This window comes from Rhynchophorus ferrugineus, unplaced genomic scaffold (assembly GCF_030347505.1).
Source record: "Rhynchophorus ferrugineus isolate W39M unplaced genomic scaffold, kcgeb_rfMv2 rfM9, whole genome shotgun sequence".
Lineage (NCBI taxonomy): Eukaryota > Metazoa > Arthropoda > Insecta > Coleoptera > Curculionidae > Rhynchophorus > Rhynchophorus ferrugineus.
The window spans coordinates 25,267,174-25,288,800 of NW_027472588.1; the positions used below are offsets into that span (position 1 = coordinate 25,267,174).

Below are 21,627 nucleotides of genomic sequence, written 5' to 3' on the forward strand. Positions count from 1 at the left end.
CTATTTGTAAAAATGGTATATATTATGTGTTAATATTAACTATTATTTTGAATAGAGTATATATTACCATACCTGAGTCCTCTAATCCAGTATTTCAGAAAATTTTTATTACCATTAACATAACATTCACCATAACTTCACAACAGTTCTTTGTTTCTTGTTGTCTTGTAATTCTATATATTTTGAGCTGATCAAAGTATGCTGTTTACACTTTAACAAAATTACACGTAATATAAAGTTATATGTATATGTAATAGCATATACAATCTTACAAGGTAATGTTGTGTAATAAAAATTCTATAAATATTATTATTTATCGATATATCCTAAAAAATTTGTTAAAATTTTACAACAAAATTAATTTGCATTAGTACACTTGCGATTTTGATTCATTTTGTTATCATATATGTTTTCTGCATTGACCTATATATTTCTGTTTTTTAACCTTTACTTCATAAACAGTTAAGGAAATATTGACAAGCCATCCAAAGCGTTTATAATTCGATGTGAAAAATAACACTGATAGTAGTAAGCGTAAACAAACAAGTTAGTTATTTTTCATTATCATTTTAATTTGGGAGTAAATTGAATATAAGGCTGTTCAAAAATCATTCAACGTCATTCAGTCAACATTGTCCAAAAACAGAATTTGAAGATGAAATCATTAATTGTTTTACTTGCTGTTGTAGCTTTAGCATGTCCTTTTCCGACGACAAAACAGCTCAACTGGCAACCCACCGAGCAAAAAAGGTATTTTATATGAGCATATTATTATTTAACCCATTAGTGTTTCGACGCAAGGAATTCATTTTAGGTTAAAATAGTGGGTGATTGGAAACAAGTATGTATTGCATATATAGTAGACTTAGTAAAAGTTATTCTATACCTCTGTGGAGCTCAGAAAGTTTTGTATTTGATGAGTTGATAAAACTTGACAAAAACACTGCAGTTTTCATCGTTTTCGGCCTCTGAAATATCTTTATTACTCTCATATACATATCCAATTTTTTTCGAAGAAATAATTTGTATGAGGTCATAATATATAAGTAACATAAAGTATCTCTTAATATAACACTTTTAATTTAAGATGTTTAATGAAAAGGATCAATTATAGATAAATTATTCTGAATAAAAATTCACGTCAAGTTACGTCAAGTGTATATAAAAACTATAAATGTACAATAGTTTTTACACATATATCACATGGTATTACTCTCTATGGTTCGTATATTAGTCAAAATTAGTGATCGCCCAGTAGTCGAAATTGGACAACGATTTATTAAGTTTCTAACTGACACAAGTTTCTAACTCTTTCAAAAATTGACGGCCACAAATTATTTTAAATTGATTTAAATTAGATGTAATTTCCATTAAGTCTCAATAATCATCAAAGTATTGATAAGTTTAAATTTCTAAACCACTAAATATTATAACAAAATTATAACAACTAAAGAGAATCAAATATAGGTATATATAATCTTTCTTTACCTTTTTGTTAAAAATGATATAAGAAATAAAGTGATACATTTTTGTATATTAAAACAAGGAATATAAGAATGAAACAATTTTGAAAATGATATTTGACATTAGCATGTACATTAACACAATAAATAATTTATTTTTTACAATTTAGAGACGTATATTAAACGAATATATTTACAGTCATTAAATGAACTATTGACTTTTCAACATTTAGGTTTATAGACCTAAATAATAAAAATAATTGATACATGATTCAAATAATAAAATATCATATAGTCAGATATCCTATTACGTTTATCATTGAACACCTTAATATTTATCAATGGTTTAAAATGTTCAGAATATTATTGTTAATAATACACAATTCCTTCTATTTGTCCCATGTGTCCCATCTGTGCAAATTATGTAGTTTATTGTCAAAAACAATAAATACAACAGGTTGATTAAAAGAAGAATTTCAATACCTAAATATTTAAATAAAATTGCATTGCTGTATGCTAATTTATTACACTCTTTGATCTTTAAAACAGTAGTTGTATTTTTTTTTGTCAGTAGACATATTTATTTCAAGGCATTATTTTAAGCTTTTTACGTAAATCTGATAGATCGTCATCAATTTGCCTTCTATGGCTTTCGTTTATCTACTAAAAAAAAATTATATATTTTGTTTCGCCGATCTGACGGTTATTCCTGGATGCCTAATTTGGATGTATTTCAATATATTGGAATTTATTCATTTCTAGCGTATGTTACAAAAATATTTAGGTCCGAATGTCCTTCCTCGACAACTGAGCCAAATTTCACGCCTCATAGTGCCCCCGTTTTCCTCAAAAAGGGAGGCAAAAATTTCACTAAGCCGGATTGATATATGGAAAAGATAATTAAATAGTTCCGAATATTGTATAACTTCTTGTTTCTATTTACAGTCAAGCCCAAGGTTTTGGTGGTGGCGGCTTTCAGCACAGAGATGGCGGTGGAGCTGCTGGATTCGTTAATCCCGACGGTATGAGTAATTTGTTTCTCATAATAGTTTATTATAATCGAGTAAAACAATTATAGGCTCAGGCGGACAAGTGAAATACGGCCATCAATCAGGTTTTGGACAAAGTTTTGGGGCTGACGGTCGAGTCCCAATTTATTCCAATAAGAACCGTTATGGAGAATCAACTGTAAATCTTGGCGCTGGTGCTGATTATCATAAAGGAGGTGGTGGCTTCGGTGATAAGAGGGTCGGTCTTAATTTCAATCACAGATTTTAAATGTTTTATACATTATAACTGAAATAAATATGTTTAGTAATTAATATATATGTTTAGTAATTAATATATATGTTGAGTAATTAATATATATGTTTAGTAATTAATATATACGTTCAGTAATTAATATATATATATTTAGATTATTAAGTTACTCAATTTGATAGATGTTGATATAAAAATTAGCCGTAAATATTTTGTTGTAATATTACATTGTTGTGACATAACACATGCTTAGCTATAATTGAATTTTAAAATTTTTATTGAGTATTTCTCATATTAAGGATTTTTAGTTAAAATTGAATACACTTACTCGTTTTAAACTTTAAAAATAGCCAATTTGATAGCCGGAATGGTAACATCGATAAAATAGACCTTTTGCTGATTCCATAATTAACAGAATCGAATAAGACCTGGGCATATATGTAATTAATTCTATTTTTGTTGTTTTTTTTTAACATGTATTTATAATGCGTATATTATGATGTTATAAAAAAATAATTTGGGAACTAGTATTTTTATTAAAAGTAGTATTCATCTTTTTAGGCTTCTTTTGGTGTTATGTCCGTTAATTCAAACACTAATTAATCATTACCAATTTGTTCACTATTATAGTTTAGTTATCACTGTCATAGCTACTATGTCAGTTTATTTTAACAAAAGATTTTAATTCACATTAACAATGTCCAGGTCTGTTTATTCTCTACTATCTAATATTTTATTATTGCAATTTGATAGAAAAGTTTCCCATAGTGGAATTTAGACCCAATTTTGAAGTATGCTGGAATGAAACATTTTAAATGAAACTTTTATTTGTTGTAAATAAAAAAGTGATCAGGGTAAATTTGTAGATATTCTAGAATAATTTGGCATACATGGCTTTCATTTTATGAGATAGATAATATTGAATTATGGTCAAATAAAATTTGAATTCATTTTTTGAAAATGCTTTCCCTTATGGTCTTTTCCGATTTCTATAAATCCCTATAAATTTCATATAAATCTATAAATTCTAATTATAAATTATAAATTTATTTCTATAAATTTATACTAATCATAAACCAAACCAAAATCCTTAACTATATTGAACTGAATGTTGTGACCGGTATCTATCCAGTGTTCGGCCCAAATTGAACTGGACCGAATATATCCCTAATATTCCTAAATATTCTACAATGGGACAAGATTACTTTTTACAGGAGCGTTCTGGTTAATGTATAAGGAATACATCCATATTTATTCAGAGAAGCCTGAATCTATTACATTACTACACAATAACTATATTTTAAGCATTAAATTATTTCGTAACCATTTAATTCTGGATATGAAAGACCATTATTCTATTCATATAATATATCATATATTATATCACCATATTAATCAGCTTCTCGGGCTTTTATTTTGGAACAATTTGGTGTTTGGTTCCTAATATATCAAGCTCCAATAACGTTGTTTTTTATTGCTACGTTTATAATGAGTTCATAGTAATCTGATTTTTTATTTAAATCCAAGTTTATTCATCACTATACCACTATTTTTAAAAGAGTGATATATTCATGCCAACGATCCTCAAAACATTGGTTGCCTTATTTATTTCAAACAGCTTTTACTAGCTGTTATCCATTCTTCTGATTGATATTTTTGATTTAGGTTACCAATTGGAGAGCACTTCGAAAGTAACTTACTTATACTCTAGTTTGCGTGTAAAATTAAAAGCACTCCTGCACAAAATACAGTTTCTTGACACCATTTTGTGGACTAGTTTCATATTCTTTTGGATCTACTCCTGGGACAAAATTTGCATAACGGTTATTAGTCATATTTTTGGATTCGTTAGTACATTTCTCGATTAGAAAATAATCTTTCCTCAAGACATGAAATTCTATTTTATCCATAGTTTCGAAAAAATGTTCGTTGAAATCACCGTAACTTATAATCTAATGTTTGGAACGATATGAAATTTTGTAGGTTAATACTACACAAAATTAATAATCCTGTAGGTGAATATTGAATAACAGAGATTATTATTACAGTTTTTAAATAATTAGGATCTTCGCAATCACCGTATGGTAAACATTAGTTAATAATATTTAATAATAACTTACTTTAGTTACAAAATAAGACAAATTAATTACAATGGACTGGACTGTATTCACCCTATAAATGAAACATGGTAGAATATTGCAGAAAATGAAGCGCAACTAACAGAATAACACTTGATGTGAAAATTAATAGGGACAAGATCACCCGTCTACAGCTCAATCATCAATTGAAATTTGTGATAATAGTAATGGGATCAGTTGCCTTACAATTGCTGACATTTTCTATTGAATTACTTCTTGTCTTCAAACATTTGCAAGATCAGACGGTTTTCTCCCTTTGAAACGTCTAATGACATTATTCATTTTAAAAAGTTTGGGCGCTTCTGTATAGACGTGGTTCTGAAATCTTCTTTAATAGGAATCGGCAAATCTTTTTATGGTGTCCATAACCATATCAGGGTCAATACCTTAGATTTTGGAATCACTATGGAAATCACCCCGGCGCTTATCGGTTTGAGATCAGAATATGTTCCTTCGTGTTTAATACGGAGGTATCGATTAATCAAATAAGATTTTAATAGGAGGATAAATGTTTACGAGTAAGTGACTTTATATTATGTAGAAGGCTGTAGTCTGTCAAAAGCCCGTGCAATATCAAGAGATGTACTCGGTCAATTATTGTGTGGTCATTCCTGAAACCAAATTGGTTTGCTTGAGGTTTGAGTTGTTTCATAATTAATTTCTGAATGGGTTTAGCCATAACTTGCAATAAAGAAATAGATTAATATGATTCATGTTTAGTTAGATTTTTATCAGGTTTTGGTAGCATTATAACTTCAGCATCAGCATCGTTTACGGATTCGTTAGTACATTTCTCGATCAGAAAATAATCTTTCGTCAAGACATGAAATTCTATTTTATCCATAGTTTCGAAAAAATGTTCGTTGAAATCACCGTAACTTATAATCTAATGTTTGGAACGATATGAAATTTTGTAGGTTAATACTACACAAAATTAATAATCCTGTAGGTGCCATCCTAACCTATAGTCCAAAAGGCCAATTCTATAATACAGTATAAACTATTATTAATATTATATTGATATATAATGATGATGTAATAATAATATTAATATTACCCTTTCATTTGATTGTAATATTATGAAAAGTAATAAAATAAAAATATTGCTAATGGAAGTTTTACTAAGCTGTTGTTTTATACTTGTATCATAGATGTGTTTATCAAAATCTAGATATTTTTTATAATTATGTCTTATTAGACTAGAGTATTATGTCTCATCTACGGTGCTCCGATACAAATCTAAACGAAATATTACCGATTAATCTAATAGTTCAAATAGCGTTACAAGCCATTGATGTTTGCGTTTAAATTCTTATTTTTTGTCGATCGATTTTTACTTTATTTCTGAAGTCAAAAAGCATCATGAAAAGCATTACATATATGAAAGCGAATACGTTATTTTCTATATTCTACCTTTTCAGTTAGTGGAAAAATCGTTTCTCTATACAAGCACATATGTGTTAACTGTTAAAATACATACAATTTAGTTGTTTAAAGGTTACTAACGGGTGTACTCTCTCTATGTGGGCATTCATATTATTTTTGCTGTAATCGGTGCAAATCCACTTGTTATAATTATGGTGAAATAACCTCACTGAAGATACGCAGGTAAAGTCAAAGTCAAAGTAGAAAAAGGAATCATTGTTGCAGCGCAAATATACAAAATTTTAAAATAATACGTTCAACTTAGATTTGGTAGATAAAGAGAAAAATGAAGATTGTGCACCTTTTAAGAGAAATATGGATTTTCTGGAATAAAATAACAGATATTTCACTTAGTTATTTACGCAAATTCCAGAAAAATATCAACATAGATGTAATATGTCCCCAAAATATTTTTTTTCAAATCCTTTATCGATTTTCTATGAAGAGGAGTACGGAGATAGGTGTTACGAAATAGAGACAATGCAGGTGCGAATGTGAAGAAAGTGTAGCGACGTTCCAAAATTCACAAGAGAAGTACCAAAAGACCACAACTAATAGGCACGATAACATTAATAATAAATCACAAAAATATTAATTTATTATTATAATCTAGGATCCAAAAAAGCCACTTTGACACTCTTCGACTTCAAAGAAAAGGAAAAACAAAAAAAATTGAACAAGGATTTATCAAGGCAAATATTCCAAATTTTCCAATGGTGATTTCATTATTTACATCAAATGGTGACGAAATATTAGAAATATTAAACAATGCGTGATTACGAAAAACATATGCAAAATACGAATTTTATCAGTGGTCAGTGGTATAAGTGATCATACATAAAATATCAATATTGAATAACAGAGATTATTATTACAGTTTTTAAATAATTAAGATCTTCGCAATCGCCGTATGGTAAACATTAGTTAATAATAATTAATAATAACTTACTTTAGTTACAAAATAAGACATATTAATTACAATGGACGGGACTGTATTCACCCTATAAATGAAACATGGTAGAATATTGCAGAAAATGAAGCGCAACTATTAAAATAACACTTGATGTGAAAATTAACAGGGACAAGATCATCCGTCTACAGCTCAATCATCAATTGGAATTTGTGATAATAGTAATGGGATCAGTTGCCTTACAATTGCTGACATTTTCTATTGAATTACTTCTTGTCTTCAAACATTTGCAAGATCAGACGGTTTTCTCCATTTGAAACGTCTAATGACATTATTCATTTTTAAAAGTTTGGACGCTTCTGTATAGACGTGGTTCTGAAATCTTCTTTAATAGGAATCGGCAAATATTTTTATGGTATCCATAACCATACCAGTGTCAATACCATAGATTTTGGAATCACTATGGAAATCACCCCGGCCCTTATCGGTTTGAGATCAGAGTATATTACTTCGTGTTTAATACGGAAGTATCGATTAATCAAATAAGATTTTAATCGGTGGATAAATGTTTATGAATAAGTGACTTTATATTATGTAGAAGGCCATAGTCAGTCAAAAGCCCATGCAATATCAAGAGATGTACTCGGTCAATTATTGTGTGGTCATTCCTGAAACCAAATTGGTTTGCTTGAGGTTTGAGTTGTTTCATAATTAATTTCTGAATGGGTTTAGCCATAACTTGCAATAAAGAAATAGATTAATATGATTCAACTTTAGTTAGATTTTTGTCAGGTTTTGGTAGCATTATAACTTCAGCATCAGCATCGTTTCATCTGTTACATAGCTTAACGGAATGCAAGCATTAAACAGGTTGACTAATTTAACCAAGGCCTTTCCTTGGAGTTTTTTAAGAATTCTTCCGTAATAGGTCATAGCCAGGAGCTTTTTTCGAATTAAATTGGTGTTTAATTTCTTTCTAAACTTCACTAAGAGCAACCATTGCAATTATCTTGTAAAATTGTTCTCTAAACCTAATATTTTTAATTTTTAAACTGCTATTTTTTTGTTTCACTTGCTTCGGTAAAAAGTCTTGGCGGTCACACCCATATGTAAGTATTAGTGTTATCGTTTAAAGATGTGTCTGTTATCACGGACACTCACCAGACTGTGAAAACTTGATAAAATAACGTAATTCTATCAGACATGTATAATTTGTTAAACCATTTCATGTTCCAAAACATCAGATATTTGATAATATTAGCTTTTTGTAATCAGACTATGATGGAAGTTGATTGATACTTTTTCAAGACTTGTATTTCAATTTATACACACGAAAATATACCACAAACTAAAAAATTTCAATCAAACCCAAACTGGGATACGTAAATGAGGTGTAATAAAATCTATAAAGATAGTAAAAATGGCACATCCTTTTGTCAAGATTTAACCGCATATCGCTAACTTTTGTTTGCATTGCAACAAAAGTAAAACTGTTTTTCGGAGATTTTATTGATATATTGTTATAGTGGGGAGTGTGGTTCCTCACCGATCATCGATACACATAATAGTGCATCTCTGCAATAAAAAAATATTAAAATGACGCATTAATAAAACTTACAAACTGTCGAATGTGACGAAAAACTTACGTCAGATTAGGAGTGTCTTGTACTGCATTTAAAATTGCACCGTGGGAAATTAAATTTTCTTCTAAATCCTTGTTTTGCAGAGTTAACATTTATTTCGACTCATAAACAGTCAAGCGAATATTAACTAGCAATAATAAACATTTATAATTAAATTGAAAAATAATACTGATAGTAATAATTGTAAACAAAGTAGTGGATTATTTTTCATTATCAACATTTTAATCTGAACGTAAATTGTATATAAGGCGGTTTCAAGATCGTTCACCGGCATTCAGTCTCCGTTGTACGCAAACAGTGTGTCAAGATGAAATTATTAATAATCTTAGTTGCTTCTGTGGCATTAACAAGTGCTCTTCCGGCAGCAAAACAGCTCAACTGGCAACCCACTGAGCAAAAAAGGTATTTTATATGAATGTTTTTATGATTTAACTTAAATTATTGTTTCGATGAAACGAATTTACTTTAAAATTGTGGATCTTAATTATCCGTTTATAATACGATAAACATGGAACCATATAACACTTTATTCATTATATTTTAACCGAAACTAATGGTGCAGTGGAATAGGTACTAATTTCGTGTTCGATTTTTTCCTGATTCGAATACCTCCTCGAATATAGATAAAAACTGAAGAATGAAAACCTTGAAATATTATTTTTTATATATGAGGGTGATTGAATGGGAGTGATATAGATATGTTGGTAATTGGTGTGTATTGCACACAAAGTAATATTTAGTGATACTCTTGAAGCTACTATATGTCTAAAACTTGACAAAAACTACTACAGTTAATTTACTTTTTGCATTATTCACTTATGCATTCACCATAATTTTTTTCTAAACTATCTTTATACCACTTTTGATCTTCGACACTGAGAAAATAGGATGGTTTGTTTGAGGGTTTGATTGCAGGCTGTGATTTGAATATTCAATCACAATAAACCGATAGTTTTCAGTATTGTTTAACTTAGTGTTTTTACTTTATAGCCAAGCACAAGGTTTTGGTGGTGGTGCCTTTCATCACAGAGATGGCGGCGGTGCTGCAGGATTCGTTAATCCCAACGGTATGTTTTAGATTAATTTGTTTCTTTTAATAGTTGATCATAAACGAGCAAAACAATTACAGGCTCGGGCGGACAAGTGAAATATGGCCATCAATCAGGTTTTGGACAAAGTTATGGTGCTGATGCACGAGTCCCAATTTATACTAATAAGAACCGTTATGGAGAATCAACCGTAAATCTTGGAGCTGGTGCTGATTATCATAGAGGAGTCGGTGGTGGTGGCTTCGGTGACAAGAGGGTTGGTCTTAGTTTCAATCATAGATTTTAAATTATTTATGCTTTATAAATTAAATAAATTTATTTACTATTTCTATAAGCGTTTATATTATTAATATACCCAAATAGATGAACGATAGAAGAACTAGCCATAAATAATTTGATACATTATTAAATTGTTGATCAATATATTTGCCTAAATAAGTTTCAACGGATTTTTTTTTAATTTGAAGCTCTATTGTAAAAAATTGGTACAATATATTTTATTCAAAGAATTGTCCATCGATAGCCGTTGTATTTTTCTTTCTTTCAATTAGTTTTGGACTCCATCTTGAAAGAGCGATGCATATTTTGAGGCTATCCACGAATCGACCCGGTTTTTTTTTGGTATGTTCATTAGAAGTGAATCACTGCTAAGACATGTAACGACTCATCAGCTAGTAGTAATCAGATGGCAAGGTCTGGAGAATACGGCGGGTGATGTTAAGGTTTGAGTTGTTTCATAATTAATTTCTGAATGGGTTTAGCCATAACTTGCAATAAAGAAATAGATTAATATGATTCAACTTTAGTTAGATTTTTGTCAGGTTTTGGTAGCATTATAACTTCAGCATCAGCATCGTTTCATCTGTTACATAGCTTAACGGAATGCAAGCATTAAACAGGTTGACTAATTTAACCAAGGCCTTTCCTTGGAGTTTTTTAAGATTTCTTCCGTAATAGGTCATAGCCAGGAGCTTTTTTCGAATTAAATTGGTGTTTAATTTCTTTCTAAACTTCACTAAGAGCAACCATTGCAATTATCTTGTAAAATTGTTCTCTAAACCTAATATTTTTAATTTTTAATCTGCTATTTTTTTGTTTCACTTTGCTTCGGTAAAAAGTCTTGGCGGTCACACCCATATGTAAGTATTAGTGTTATCGTTTAAAGATGTGTCTGTTATCACGGACACTCACCAGACTGTGAAAACTTGATAAAATAACGTAATTCTATCAGACATGTATAATTTGTTAAACCATTTCATGTTCCAAAACATCAGATATTTGATAATATTAGCTTTTTGTAATCAGACTATGATGGAAGTTGATTGATACTTTTTAAAGACTTGTATTTCAATTTATATACACGAAAATATACCACAAACTAAAAAATTTCAATCAAACCCAAACTGGGATACGTAAATGAGGTGTAATAAAATCTATAAAGATAGTAAAAATGGCACATCCTTTTGTCAAGATTTAACCGCATATCGCTAACTTTTGTTTGCATTGCAACAAAAGTAAAACTGTTTTTCGGATATTTTATTGATATATTGTTATAGTGGGGAGTGTGATTCCTCACCGATCATCGATACACATAATAGTGCATCTCTGCAATAAAAAATTATTAAAATGACGCATTAATAAAACTTACAAGCTATACAAACTGTCGAATGTGACGAAAAACTTACGTCAGATTAGGAGTGTCTTGTACTGCATTTAAAATTGCACCGTGGGAAATGTAAATTTTCTTCTAAATCCTTGTTTTGCAGAGTTAAAATTTATTTCGACTCATAAACATTCAAGCGAATATTAACTAGCCATAATAAACATTTATAATTCAATTGAAAAATAATACTGATAGTAATAATTGTAAACAAAGTAGTGGATTATTTTTCATTATCAACATTTTAATCTGAACGTAAATTGTATATAAGGCGGTTTCAAGATCGTTCACCGGCATTCAGTCTCCGTTGTACGCAAACAGTGTGTCAAGATGAAATTATTAATAATCTTAGTTGCTTCTGTGGCATTAACAAGTGCTCTTCCGGCAGCAAAACAGCTCAACTGGCAACCCACTGAGCAAAAAAGGTATTTTATATGAATGTTTTTATGATTTAACTTAAATTATTGTTTCGATGAAACGAATTTACTTTAAAATTATTGTGGATCTTAATTATCCGTTTATAATACGATAAACATGTAACACTTTATTCATTATATTTTAACCGAAACTAATGGTGAAGTGGAATAGGTACTAATTTCGTGTTCGATTTTTTCCTGATTCGAATACCTCCTCGAATATAGATAAAAACTGAAGAATGAAAACCTTGAAATATTATTTTTTATATATGAGGGTGATTGAATGGGAGTGATATAGATATGTTGGTAATTGGAACAAGTGTGTATTGCACACAAAGTAATATTTAGTGATACTCTTGAAGATACTATATGTCTAAAACTTGACAAAAACTACTACAGTTAATTTACTTTTTGCATTATTCACTTATGCATTCACCATAATTTTTTTTTCTAAACTATCTTTATACCACTTTTGATCTTCGACACTGAGAAAATAGGATGGTTTGTTTGAGGGTTTGATTGCAGGCTGTGATTTGAATATTCAATCACAATAAACCGATAGTTTTCAGTATTGTTTAACTTAGTGTTTTTACTTTATAGCCAAGCACAAGGTTTTGGTGGTGGTGCCTTTCATCACAGAGATGGCGGCGGTGCTGCAGGATTCGTTAATCCCAACGGTATGTTTTAGATTAATTTGTTTCTTTTAATAGTTGATCATAAACGAGCAAAACAATTACAGGCTCGGGCGGACAAGTGAAATATGGCCATCAATCAGGTTTTGGACAAAGTTATGGTGCTGATGCACGAGTCCCAATTTATACTAATAAGAACCGTTATGGAGAATCAACCGTAAATCTTGGAGCTGGTGCTGATTATCATAGAGGAGTCGGTGGTGGTGGCTTCGGTGACAAGAGGGTTGGTCTTAGTTTCAATCATAGATTTTAAATTATTTATGCTTTATAAATTAAATAAATTTATTTACTATTTCTATAAGCGTTTATATTATTAATATACCCAAATAGATGAACGATAGAAGAACTAGCCATAAATAATTTGATACATTATTAAATTGTTGATCAATATATTTGCCTAAATAAGTTTCAACGGATTTTTTTTTAATTTGAAGCTCTATTGTGAAAAATTGGTACAATATATTTTATTCAAAGAATTGTCCATCGATAGCCGTTGTATTTTTCTTTCTTTCAATTAGTTTTGGACTCCATCTTGAAAGAGCGATGCATATTTTGAGGCTATCCACGAATCGACCCGGTTTTTTTTGGTATGTTCATTAGAAGTGAATCACTGCTAAGACAGGTAACGACTCATCAGCTAGTAGTAATCAGATGGCAAGGTCTGGAGAATACGGCGGGTGGTGTAGCACCTTCCGTTTTAAATTTGCCGAGTATGTTTTTACCAATTTTGCAACATGTGTTTCTCAAAGTGCTCGGATTAAACGCTTCAATTGTAGTCAATACAGTTCCCCTTGATAGTTTCATTTAGTTTTAGTAGCGCTTCAAGCTAATCCCACCAAATACTGGTTATTACCTTGGAGGCATGGATATTCGACTTTCGCGTTGATATCGATGCAATGCATGTCCCCATGATTATTTTAATTTTGTATTATCGTAAAGAATCTACTTTTCATCACCATTAATATTACGATGCAAAGAAAAACCTTGAGATTTTGGCGTTAAGGCAGTATTTTAAAAATGACCAAACGTCTTTCAATGTCTCTTGGCTTTGTTTGTCTTTGAATGTATCTCTTTCTCATGTCCTTCAAGCGATTGGAAGTTGCATCTTGTTTTATATCGAACAGTTCTGCATATTTTTCTTGCATATTACAAATATGATCATCGAATAATACCTTCAAACATAGAGCATTTGATGACCTTTAGCTACTTTTTCTTTCAAATTGAAGTGAATCTTCAAGTTAATTACAAATTTACCCGATGCAATTTAATACAGAGTAACACCATCTGTTGAAAATCCTTTAAAATGAATATATAGTACTGTTTTCAAAGTTAGATCTAATTGAATTTTAAAACATTTTTTATGTCGCGTATTTTCATATTTGGTGGTTATGTTCTAGTGAATGGATTATGACGAAATAAAACAGTAATGTTTAGATGATGTGACCGTTATTTATTAACGTCATACAAAATATATAAAATACAATGGAGGAAAGAGACAACAGTGTAGTGTTAGCTGAGGAGACGTTTAGGCATGTCTGAACTGAACGATGGCCATTGACTGAATGATTCAAAGCATCCTTCAATGATATGCGGGATCAACTTCTCGGGGTTACCAGATCTCCGTATTTGTTTACTGGACGCTGCTGCTGACACCTCATACGTGCTCAATATATACTATAATGTGTTTTGGGTATTTTATAAGCCATTGTAAGTTAAACTCGGTATGCTTCAAGGTCGCTACAATACTCCCCTGTCAGAATTTATATAAAATTATTAACAAAAAAAGACAAAGGAAAGATTATGTAAAAAAATATTATTTTAAATAACAAAAATTATACATACTATGTACAAACAGCTTTGAATAGAATTATAGGGAAAAATAAGGAATGGAAAGGTGGTAAAAACGGTTGGTGAAACTGAACATACTGAAGTGTACAAATTTTCAAATGCTGGTCTGGCTATCGTTATATTTTGGATCTAGAGATACTGTGCTTCATCGTTGCTCTGGCACTTGAATGTGTCCTATGGACGACGTTGATAATATGGTACTTTTCGAACAGAATTGCGTAATCGATGCTGTAGGATTCGGTGTGTCAATAACTTGGTAGATCAATGTCTTCTATGGCGGGAGATACAATTTTCTTGCTGTGCCGAAGATATGCCGAACATACGATAAACGCAATTCGTATCTATCTTCTGGACCTCTCCGCGACCTATTCTTAGTCACATATGTTATGGTATTCGAAGAAAACAAGTAACAGCGGTATCCGACCGAAGCTGCCCAAAATCTTTTAAATCAAAATGTGCCGATTAAACTGAAACTGAAATCGACGGAAGACATTATGATTAGATATAGGGCCGAAATAAATTTCTAGTCGAAATGCTGATGACTAGATAGTAAACATTAGAAGTTAAAAAAATCGGTAAGATATTAAAATGTTGTGGAAAAGATATCGAATAACTCTGACTAAAATATTTGACCTGAAATTTTTGTATATTCAGAAAAAATTTAGTATTACTTTCAGGGAGGGTCCACATAGGCAAAATTTTTAAAATGGTTGGAGTGAATGTGATAATTTTACTGTTTGACAAACATTACCTTTTATTTTATAGTTGAGATTTACGCGGTTGCTCATATCTGAACTATTAGCGTATGGATTGGATCACTGTTTTTTCACTAAAATTAGCCGACATTTCGTAATGGTTACAGATTACATTTGCAGGGCGGAATATATGGTACTAAAGCTTTCGTGATCAGGTATTTAAACCCTATTTAATGCTCGCGCACTCACTAGTGATCTTGTACAAACCCGTTATCTTTAGCGGATCGCTTTTTTGCGTTATTTAAATACGATATCTAATTGGGTGTTGTTGTTTGAGGAAATAGAAACAATTATACTTTTGTGTTCGTTATGTATATCGTAATTTGTTTTGTTGTTATTGGTGAATCTAACAATATTGCACGTGTTCAATAGAACGATGTACAGGAAAATAAATTATGAAGTTTATAATATACAAAAATATTGATACAAAATGAGACAGAAGGAGAGAGTGAGAGATGCAGAGACTGAAAGAAAGAGACAGATGAAGAAAGAGAGAAAATGTAGACGTCATGCTCTGACTGGACTGTATCAATTTACATGTATTGCTAGTCGCTAATTTATCATTGGTAATAACACATAAAAAATGAATCAAAATTTGTTTAAATAGGCTAATTATTAAAAAGGTAAAAAAATTTGTACTTGCTTTTATCAATCTTCTAATTATATACTTCAGATACCACGTATTTATAGAAAAACAATAAAATATATGTCAAATTAAGTGACTGAAATTATAAGCAAAATTTTAAGCAATATATTGATTATTCGCTGATACATGGTATAATTTACTCTCTGCTTTTATGAAAAATAGTGATATTTAAAAGGTATCGAGTATTTTATATGCGCGACTCGATGTAAAAATGCAATAAAACGGAGCTGTGCTTGAGGACCTAACTTTTTTTCAATCGAAAAGCTTATATCGCATATAAGCTTGGCATCACGTACGAAATATAACATTGCTTAAATGATTCTAGTATAATTTGCATTGAATCTATCACACTCAAGGCATCGGCCTAATTGTAGTTTGTGAAAATTGAGAAAACTTGAGAAAATTTTATATGTAGAGCTTGGATGCATCAAATGTGACCAACTCAAGTTTTCTGGTCAAGAAGCCTTACTCTCAAATTGTGTATATAGAGCATTCATAGTGGCATGCACTACACGGTACTTACCCCCGTATCCACGTTATATCGTTTAAGTTGGGATAAGAGAAATCGTTTATAAACATTCTCTAGGGTTCTTCGTAGATGACACGAAAAAGTATCGACCAATGATGCCACCAATCCAAAAATATGTATTATGGAAACCATGTAGGTTAATGTCTCTTCATATAAGGCTAGTTAATATGCTTTTTAAAATAACGGTTCTTCCAAAAAGAAGCTATTATGCCGAATGGTTCCTTAGTTATTTAACCTAATTCATGGAAAATGAAAGGCGGTTCATTGTTAACTAAATTGCAATCAGTCTATCAAGCCTTCAAATACACATCATTAAAAAGTTTGGTCGACAGAACCTTTCTTTTTTAAATCAGATGTATATCAACACATCTTATTATTGAAGCATATTGTCTATAAATTCACAATGGCTAAATCGATATATCTTGAGATGATAACAACATAATTATTTAGCATTAATGCAGTTGCGATGAAAATGACAATTTTGTTATCATATATTTTCTCTGCATTGACCCATAAACAATTAAGACAAAATCAACCAGCCATAATTAATGGTTATAATTCGATGCGAGAAATAATACTGATAGTGGCAAGCGTAAACAAAATAGTGGGTTCTTTTTTATTATCATCGTTTTAATCTGCGAGCTAATGGAATATAAGGCGGATTCAATGTCATTCAACATCATTCAGTCAACGTTGTCCACAAAAGGTGATTCAAAATGAAATTATTAATTGTTTTAGTTGCTGTTGTAGCTTTAACATATGCTCTTCCGGCACCAGAACAGCTCAACTGGCAACCCCCTGAGCAAAAAAGGTATTTTTTAAAATATAAGTTCGTAATACAACCATGAAAACATATTTTATTGATCACGTATAATCAAAACATAACAATATAGCAAAATAGGTAATATTTCTATCGTGGTATCAGAAAGCTTCGTTCTTTTATGAGTTGATAATCTAGGCAAAAATACTACAGTTTCCATCATGTTCAGTCTCTGGAACATCTTTTCTTTCTCTTGTGCATTAACCATTATTTTCAAAAAATAACTTCTATGAGTCTATGATTTATAAATAGAATAAAAGAAATTTTAATATAAAAGTTTTAATTTAAGGTTCTTAAAGAGTAGGGTGAATGGAATGATTATTCCGCGTAAAATTAAAAGGTGTCAAGTGTATATCAAATCACAAAATTTTACACATTAATCTTAACGCGTTGTGAATACAAGAAAATAACTAAATAGTTTGCAATATTGTCTAATTTATTGTTCCTATTTTACAGTGAAGCACAACTTTATGGTGAAGGCGGCTTTCACCACCGAGATGGGGTTGGTGTTGTTGGATTCGTAAATCCCAACGGTACGTTATACTAGAGAAATTTGAGTAATATTAGGTGATAAACGACTAAGTCAATTATAGGCTCAGGTGGACAAGTGAAATATGGCCATGAATCAGGTTTTGGACAAAGTTATGGTGCTGATGTACGAGTCCCAATTTATACCAATAAGAACCGTTATGGTGAATCAACCGTAAATCTTGGCGCTGGTGCTGATTATTATAGAGGAGTCGGTGGTAGTGGCTTCGGTGACAAAAGGGTTGGTCTTAATTTCAACTACAGATTTTAAATTATTTATCAATTAAAAATTAAATAAATACATTCACTAATTATATAAGCGTTTATATCATCAATATACCCAAATAGATATGTGAAAGAAGAACTAGCCGTAAATATTGTCAGGCTAGATGAATGTAATAATCATAAAAATATTGATTCCCAATAATAATACACTATAGAGAGACTATTGAAAATACATATACTTTAAATTAAAAGTGGGATTACTAAGATTTTCCAGAAGTAAAAATACATATCAGAATTTGCCATTTTAGGTCAAAAATTAGAAGCGCTACGAATCATTGCCGTTACTTGCCGTTTCCAAACCGTCATTTCCACTATTCAACATTTGAAGATTTCAGCACGCTTAGATGTTAAAAAATTATTTTGTGTAACCAACGGAATGCATTAGTGTTAGTGCTAGGACAAGAACTGGTATGTCATGCGTTACGTTCATTCGTACCGCTTGCACATGTCATACATCATCCTAGCATGTTTTGTCATTGCTATCAAATATCGCTATTCTCTTTCATCAATATTCTAAGATTACACGTCATTTGACTTGTACTACTTGTCTTTACATATACATTTGACGTCACGCGTTATGTCATTATTGTGACTATCTGTTCGCGTTATTATCACTATCGGCATTGAATACTCGACAGAGTGATGTACAAATTTAATTAAACCGATTACCCTTATTTGTCAGTACCATTGCAGTTATTATTCAACTTAGCCGATAATTATTTTAATAAATATACGACTGATTTAATGTTATATATATTCTACCCTTATTCTCGACAACTGACTGTGTCAACATGCGACGTTTTCCTTTATAATTTAAGTTTGATCAATTATTGCTATTTGTAAGTACTTTATATTGTTTTACATTTTTTTTTAACAGGAAAATTGAAAAGTCCCCGGCTTGACACATAGATGGCGCTACTAAAATTAAACACACATATTTTTTAGTTAGCCCCAATCCTCAAAAGATGCGTGTATAAATTTAACAGCTACCGGATCATTACTTTGTGAATTATAGCATTTTGAGTGAAGCAACTTTGGTTATCGAGAAAAATGGATAAAAAGGAATTTCGCGTGTTGATAAAATATTGCTTTTTGAAGGGAAAAAATACAGTTGAAGCAAAGACATGGCTTGATGACGAGTTTCCGGACACTGCCCCAGGAAAATCAACCATCAAGGATTGGTATGCTAAGTTTAGACGTGGTGAAATGAGCACCGAAGACGGTGAACTCAGTGGACGCTCAATAGAGGTTGTTACCAACGAAAACATTTAAAGAATCGAGAAAATGATTTTGAATTACCTTAAATTGAAATTGAATAAAATAGCAGACACTCTAGAGATATCAACTGAACGCGTACATCATATCATTCACGAATATTTGACACTTTTGACCAAAACAACAACGAGTTGATAATTCGGAGCAGTGTTTGAATTGATATGTGACAATGGATGAAACATGGCTCCATCATTTCACTCCAAAGGCTAATCGACAGTCATCCGAGTAGACTGCACACGATGAACCCGACCCAAAGCGTGGGAAAACGCAACAGTCGACTGTCAAGGTTATGGGGTCTGTATTTTAGAATGCGCATGACATAATTTTCATTGACTATCTTGGAAAAGGAAGGACTATCAACAGCGACTGTTACATAGTGTTATTGGACCGTTTGAAGGACAAAATCCTCAAAAAAGGCCGCATTTGAGAAAAAAATAATGTGCTGCTTCACCAAGTCCATGCACCGTGTCACAAGTCAGTGAAAACGGTGCCAAAAATCCGTGAACTGGACTTCGAATTGCTCATCCACTGTATTCTCCAGAAGCCCCCAGAAGCTATTTCCTGTTCCCAGGTCTCAAAAGAACGCTAGCTGGGAAGAATGATCGTCGAAACTGAGGCATATTTTGAAGCAAAGGACAAACCTACTACAAAAATGGTACGGAAACAAAAAGGCGGAAGGTCTCTATAATCAGTGTATCATTCTTGAAACGAATTATGTTGAATTAAAAGAACTAATTTTGCCAAAAAAATGTGTTTTAATATAGTAGGCCGCGGACTTTTCAATTGACCTGTTATTTTATGAAACCATATTATAAACGCTTATTCTTTAAAAGTATTATTTTTTTCATTTTATGTTCATATATTGAAATTCGCTCTTTTTTTAATCAATCCCCTAAAAATAAACGTTATTTTCAGATTTCAGGTATAATAAATAATATAATTTAAATAAAGGGTTTTTTCTTTATGTGAATAAGTACATAGTAATATATATTATATTATTAAAATATAACGTTACATCTTTATATATTCTGTTAATCACTCCAATGGCCCTTCCTTCCTTTTATTGATCAAAAGGGAGAATCTGGGTAATATCGTATAAGTTATTGACAAATTTGTATTATGCCTTTCAATCGAAATATCTCCCTAATATTCGTAAATATCGTACAATGGGACATGCTTTTCATAAGAGGAAGATTTTTCTAAAAAACTTGAATGACATAAGGGATAAATCTATATCAAGCAAGGCTGCATTTTCTTTACTGATTTTATATTATTAAAAAACGTTTCAGTATTGATATGAACGACCGTTTTTACATAAATTCTATATCGTCATATTAACTAGCTTCTTGAACTTTTTATGTAAATTTTTTACCATTTTATTCTAAATAAAACGATAAGATAATTAGAACAATTAGAATATTTTTGCTGTCGGGAACGCGTAATGGAGATAATTATTATTCAGTGGAAAATTCGTTTCTGTATATTAGGTTAAGTATATAGTATTTGAAGTTTATAAACGGTAATATTATTTCTGTAATGGTCATTTTTATAATATTTGCTTATTTGGTGCAGACAGTTTCCTTCTGGATAGCTTTAAAGGCAATAATTTGGCAAACATTTTTATTCCAATTATGATGAAACAATGTTTTCCTAACAAAACCGAAATTGTATACTCGAAATTGATTTTCTGAAAATATGTAAGTGATGATGCACAAATATGCCAACTTGTGGAAAGAAAGGAAGGTCGAGAGGCTCTTAAGGGAATTATGGCTTTTAGGATCACTCACAGGAGTTATTCACAGAATTTTTCAGTCACGAGTATGGCCCAAAGTAGCATCGAAATATATCTGTCATGAAAAACCAAAAGATTCAAACCAATTTATTTATTGTAGGTCCAACCAATTGGTAGGTTTTTATTTCAATAATTTACAATGTGCATGTCATAAAATAATAAGAAAAGTTTAAATGTTGTTAGAATATATTATTAATATTTACCGTTATCCCTAACATGAAAATATTTTATTTATTATTTAATTGACAAAATTAGAGATAAGAAACTTCTTTTGTTCGATAGGATGATAGATTATTGATCAATATTTCCGTCTTAAATTATTGTGATCATTGGGTTAACATGTACTCACTATTACTAAAAAAATTACTATATTTTGATATGTCAAAAAATGGAAAACGAAGTTTGTTTCCTAAGATCTGAAAGCTGAAGCTGGGGATTTTTTGGTTTAAACAGTTACATGACGCCTATTTGAATTATAATTTAAACACGTACA

General features: G+C 30.9%; 4 protein-coding genes across 4 annotated transcripts; all 4 read left to right on the forward strand.

Moving 5' to 3' along the window:
* Positions 1 to 571: 571 nt before the first annotated feature.
* LOC143202638 (uncharacterized) lies at positions 572 to 3,684 on the forward strand. Its single transcript, XM_076414294.1, has 3 exons — positions 572 to 750; positions 2,409 to 2,485; positions 2,542 to 3,684. Exons 1-3 carry the CDS (start codon positions 656 to 658, stop codon positions 2,739 to 2,741), a joined length of 372 nt encoding a protein of 123 aa, XP_076270409.1. The 5' UTR covers positions 572 to 655; the 3' UTR covers positions 2,742 to 3,684.
* A 5,398-nt stretch (positions 3,685 to 9,082) lies between these two features.
* On the forward strand, positions 9,083 to 10,222 carry LOC143202639 (uncharacterized). The gene is made up of 3 exons (XM_076414295.1): positions 9,083 to 9,241; positions 9,830 to 9,906; positions 9,969 to 10,222. Exons 1-3 carry the CDS (start codon positions 9,147 to 9,149, stop codon positions 10,172 to 10,174), a joined length of 378 nt encoding a protein of 125 aa, XP_076270410.1. The 5' UTR covers positions 9,083 to 9,146; the 3' UTR covers positions 10,175 to 10,222.
* A 1,592-nt stretch (positions 10,223 to 11,814) lies between these two features.
* On the forward strand, positions 11,815 to 12,957 carry LOC143202640 (uncharacterized). The gene is made up of 3 exons (XM_076414296.1): positions 11,815 to 11,973; positions 12,565 to 12,641; positions 12,704 to 12,957. The coding sequence occupies exons 1-3, from the start codon at positions 11,879 to 11,881 to the stop codon at positions 12,907 to 12,909; spliced, it is 378 nt and encodes a 125-aa protein (XP_076270411.1). The 5' UTR covers positions 11,815 to 11,878; the 3' UTR covers positions 12,910 to 12,957.
* Positions 12,958 to 17,091: 4,134 nt separating this feature from the next.
* LOC143202642 (uncharacterized) lies at positions 17,092 to 18,101 on the forward strand. Its single transcript, XM_076414297.1, has 3 exons — positions 17,092 to 17,245; positions 17,711 to 17,787; positions 17,848 to 18,101. Exons 1-3 carry the CDS (start codon positions 17,151 to 17,153, stop codon positions 18,051 to 18,053), a joined length of 378 nt encoding a protein of 125 aa, XP_076270412.1. The 5' UTR covers positions 17,092 to 17,150; the 3' UTR covers positions 18,054 to 18,101.
* Positions 18,102 to 21,627: the final 3,526 nt, after the last annotated feature.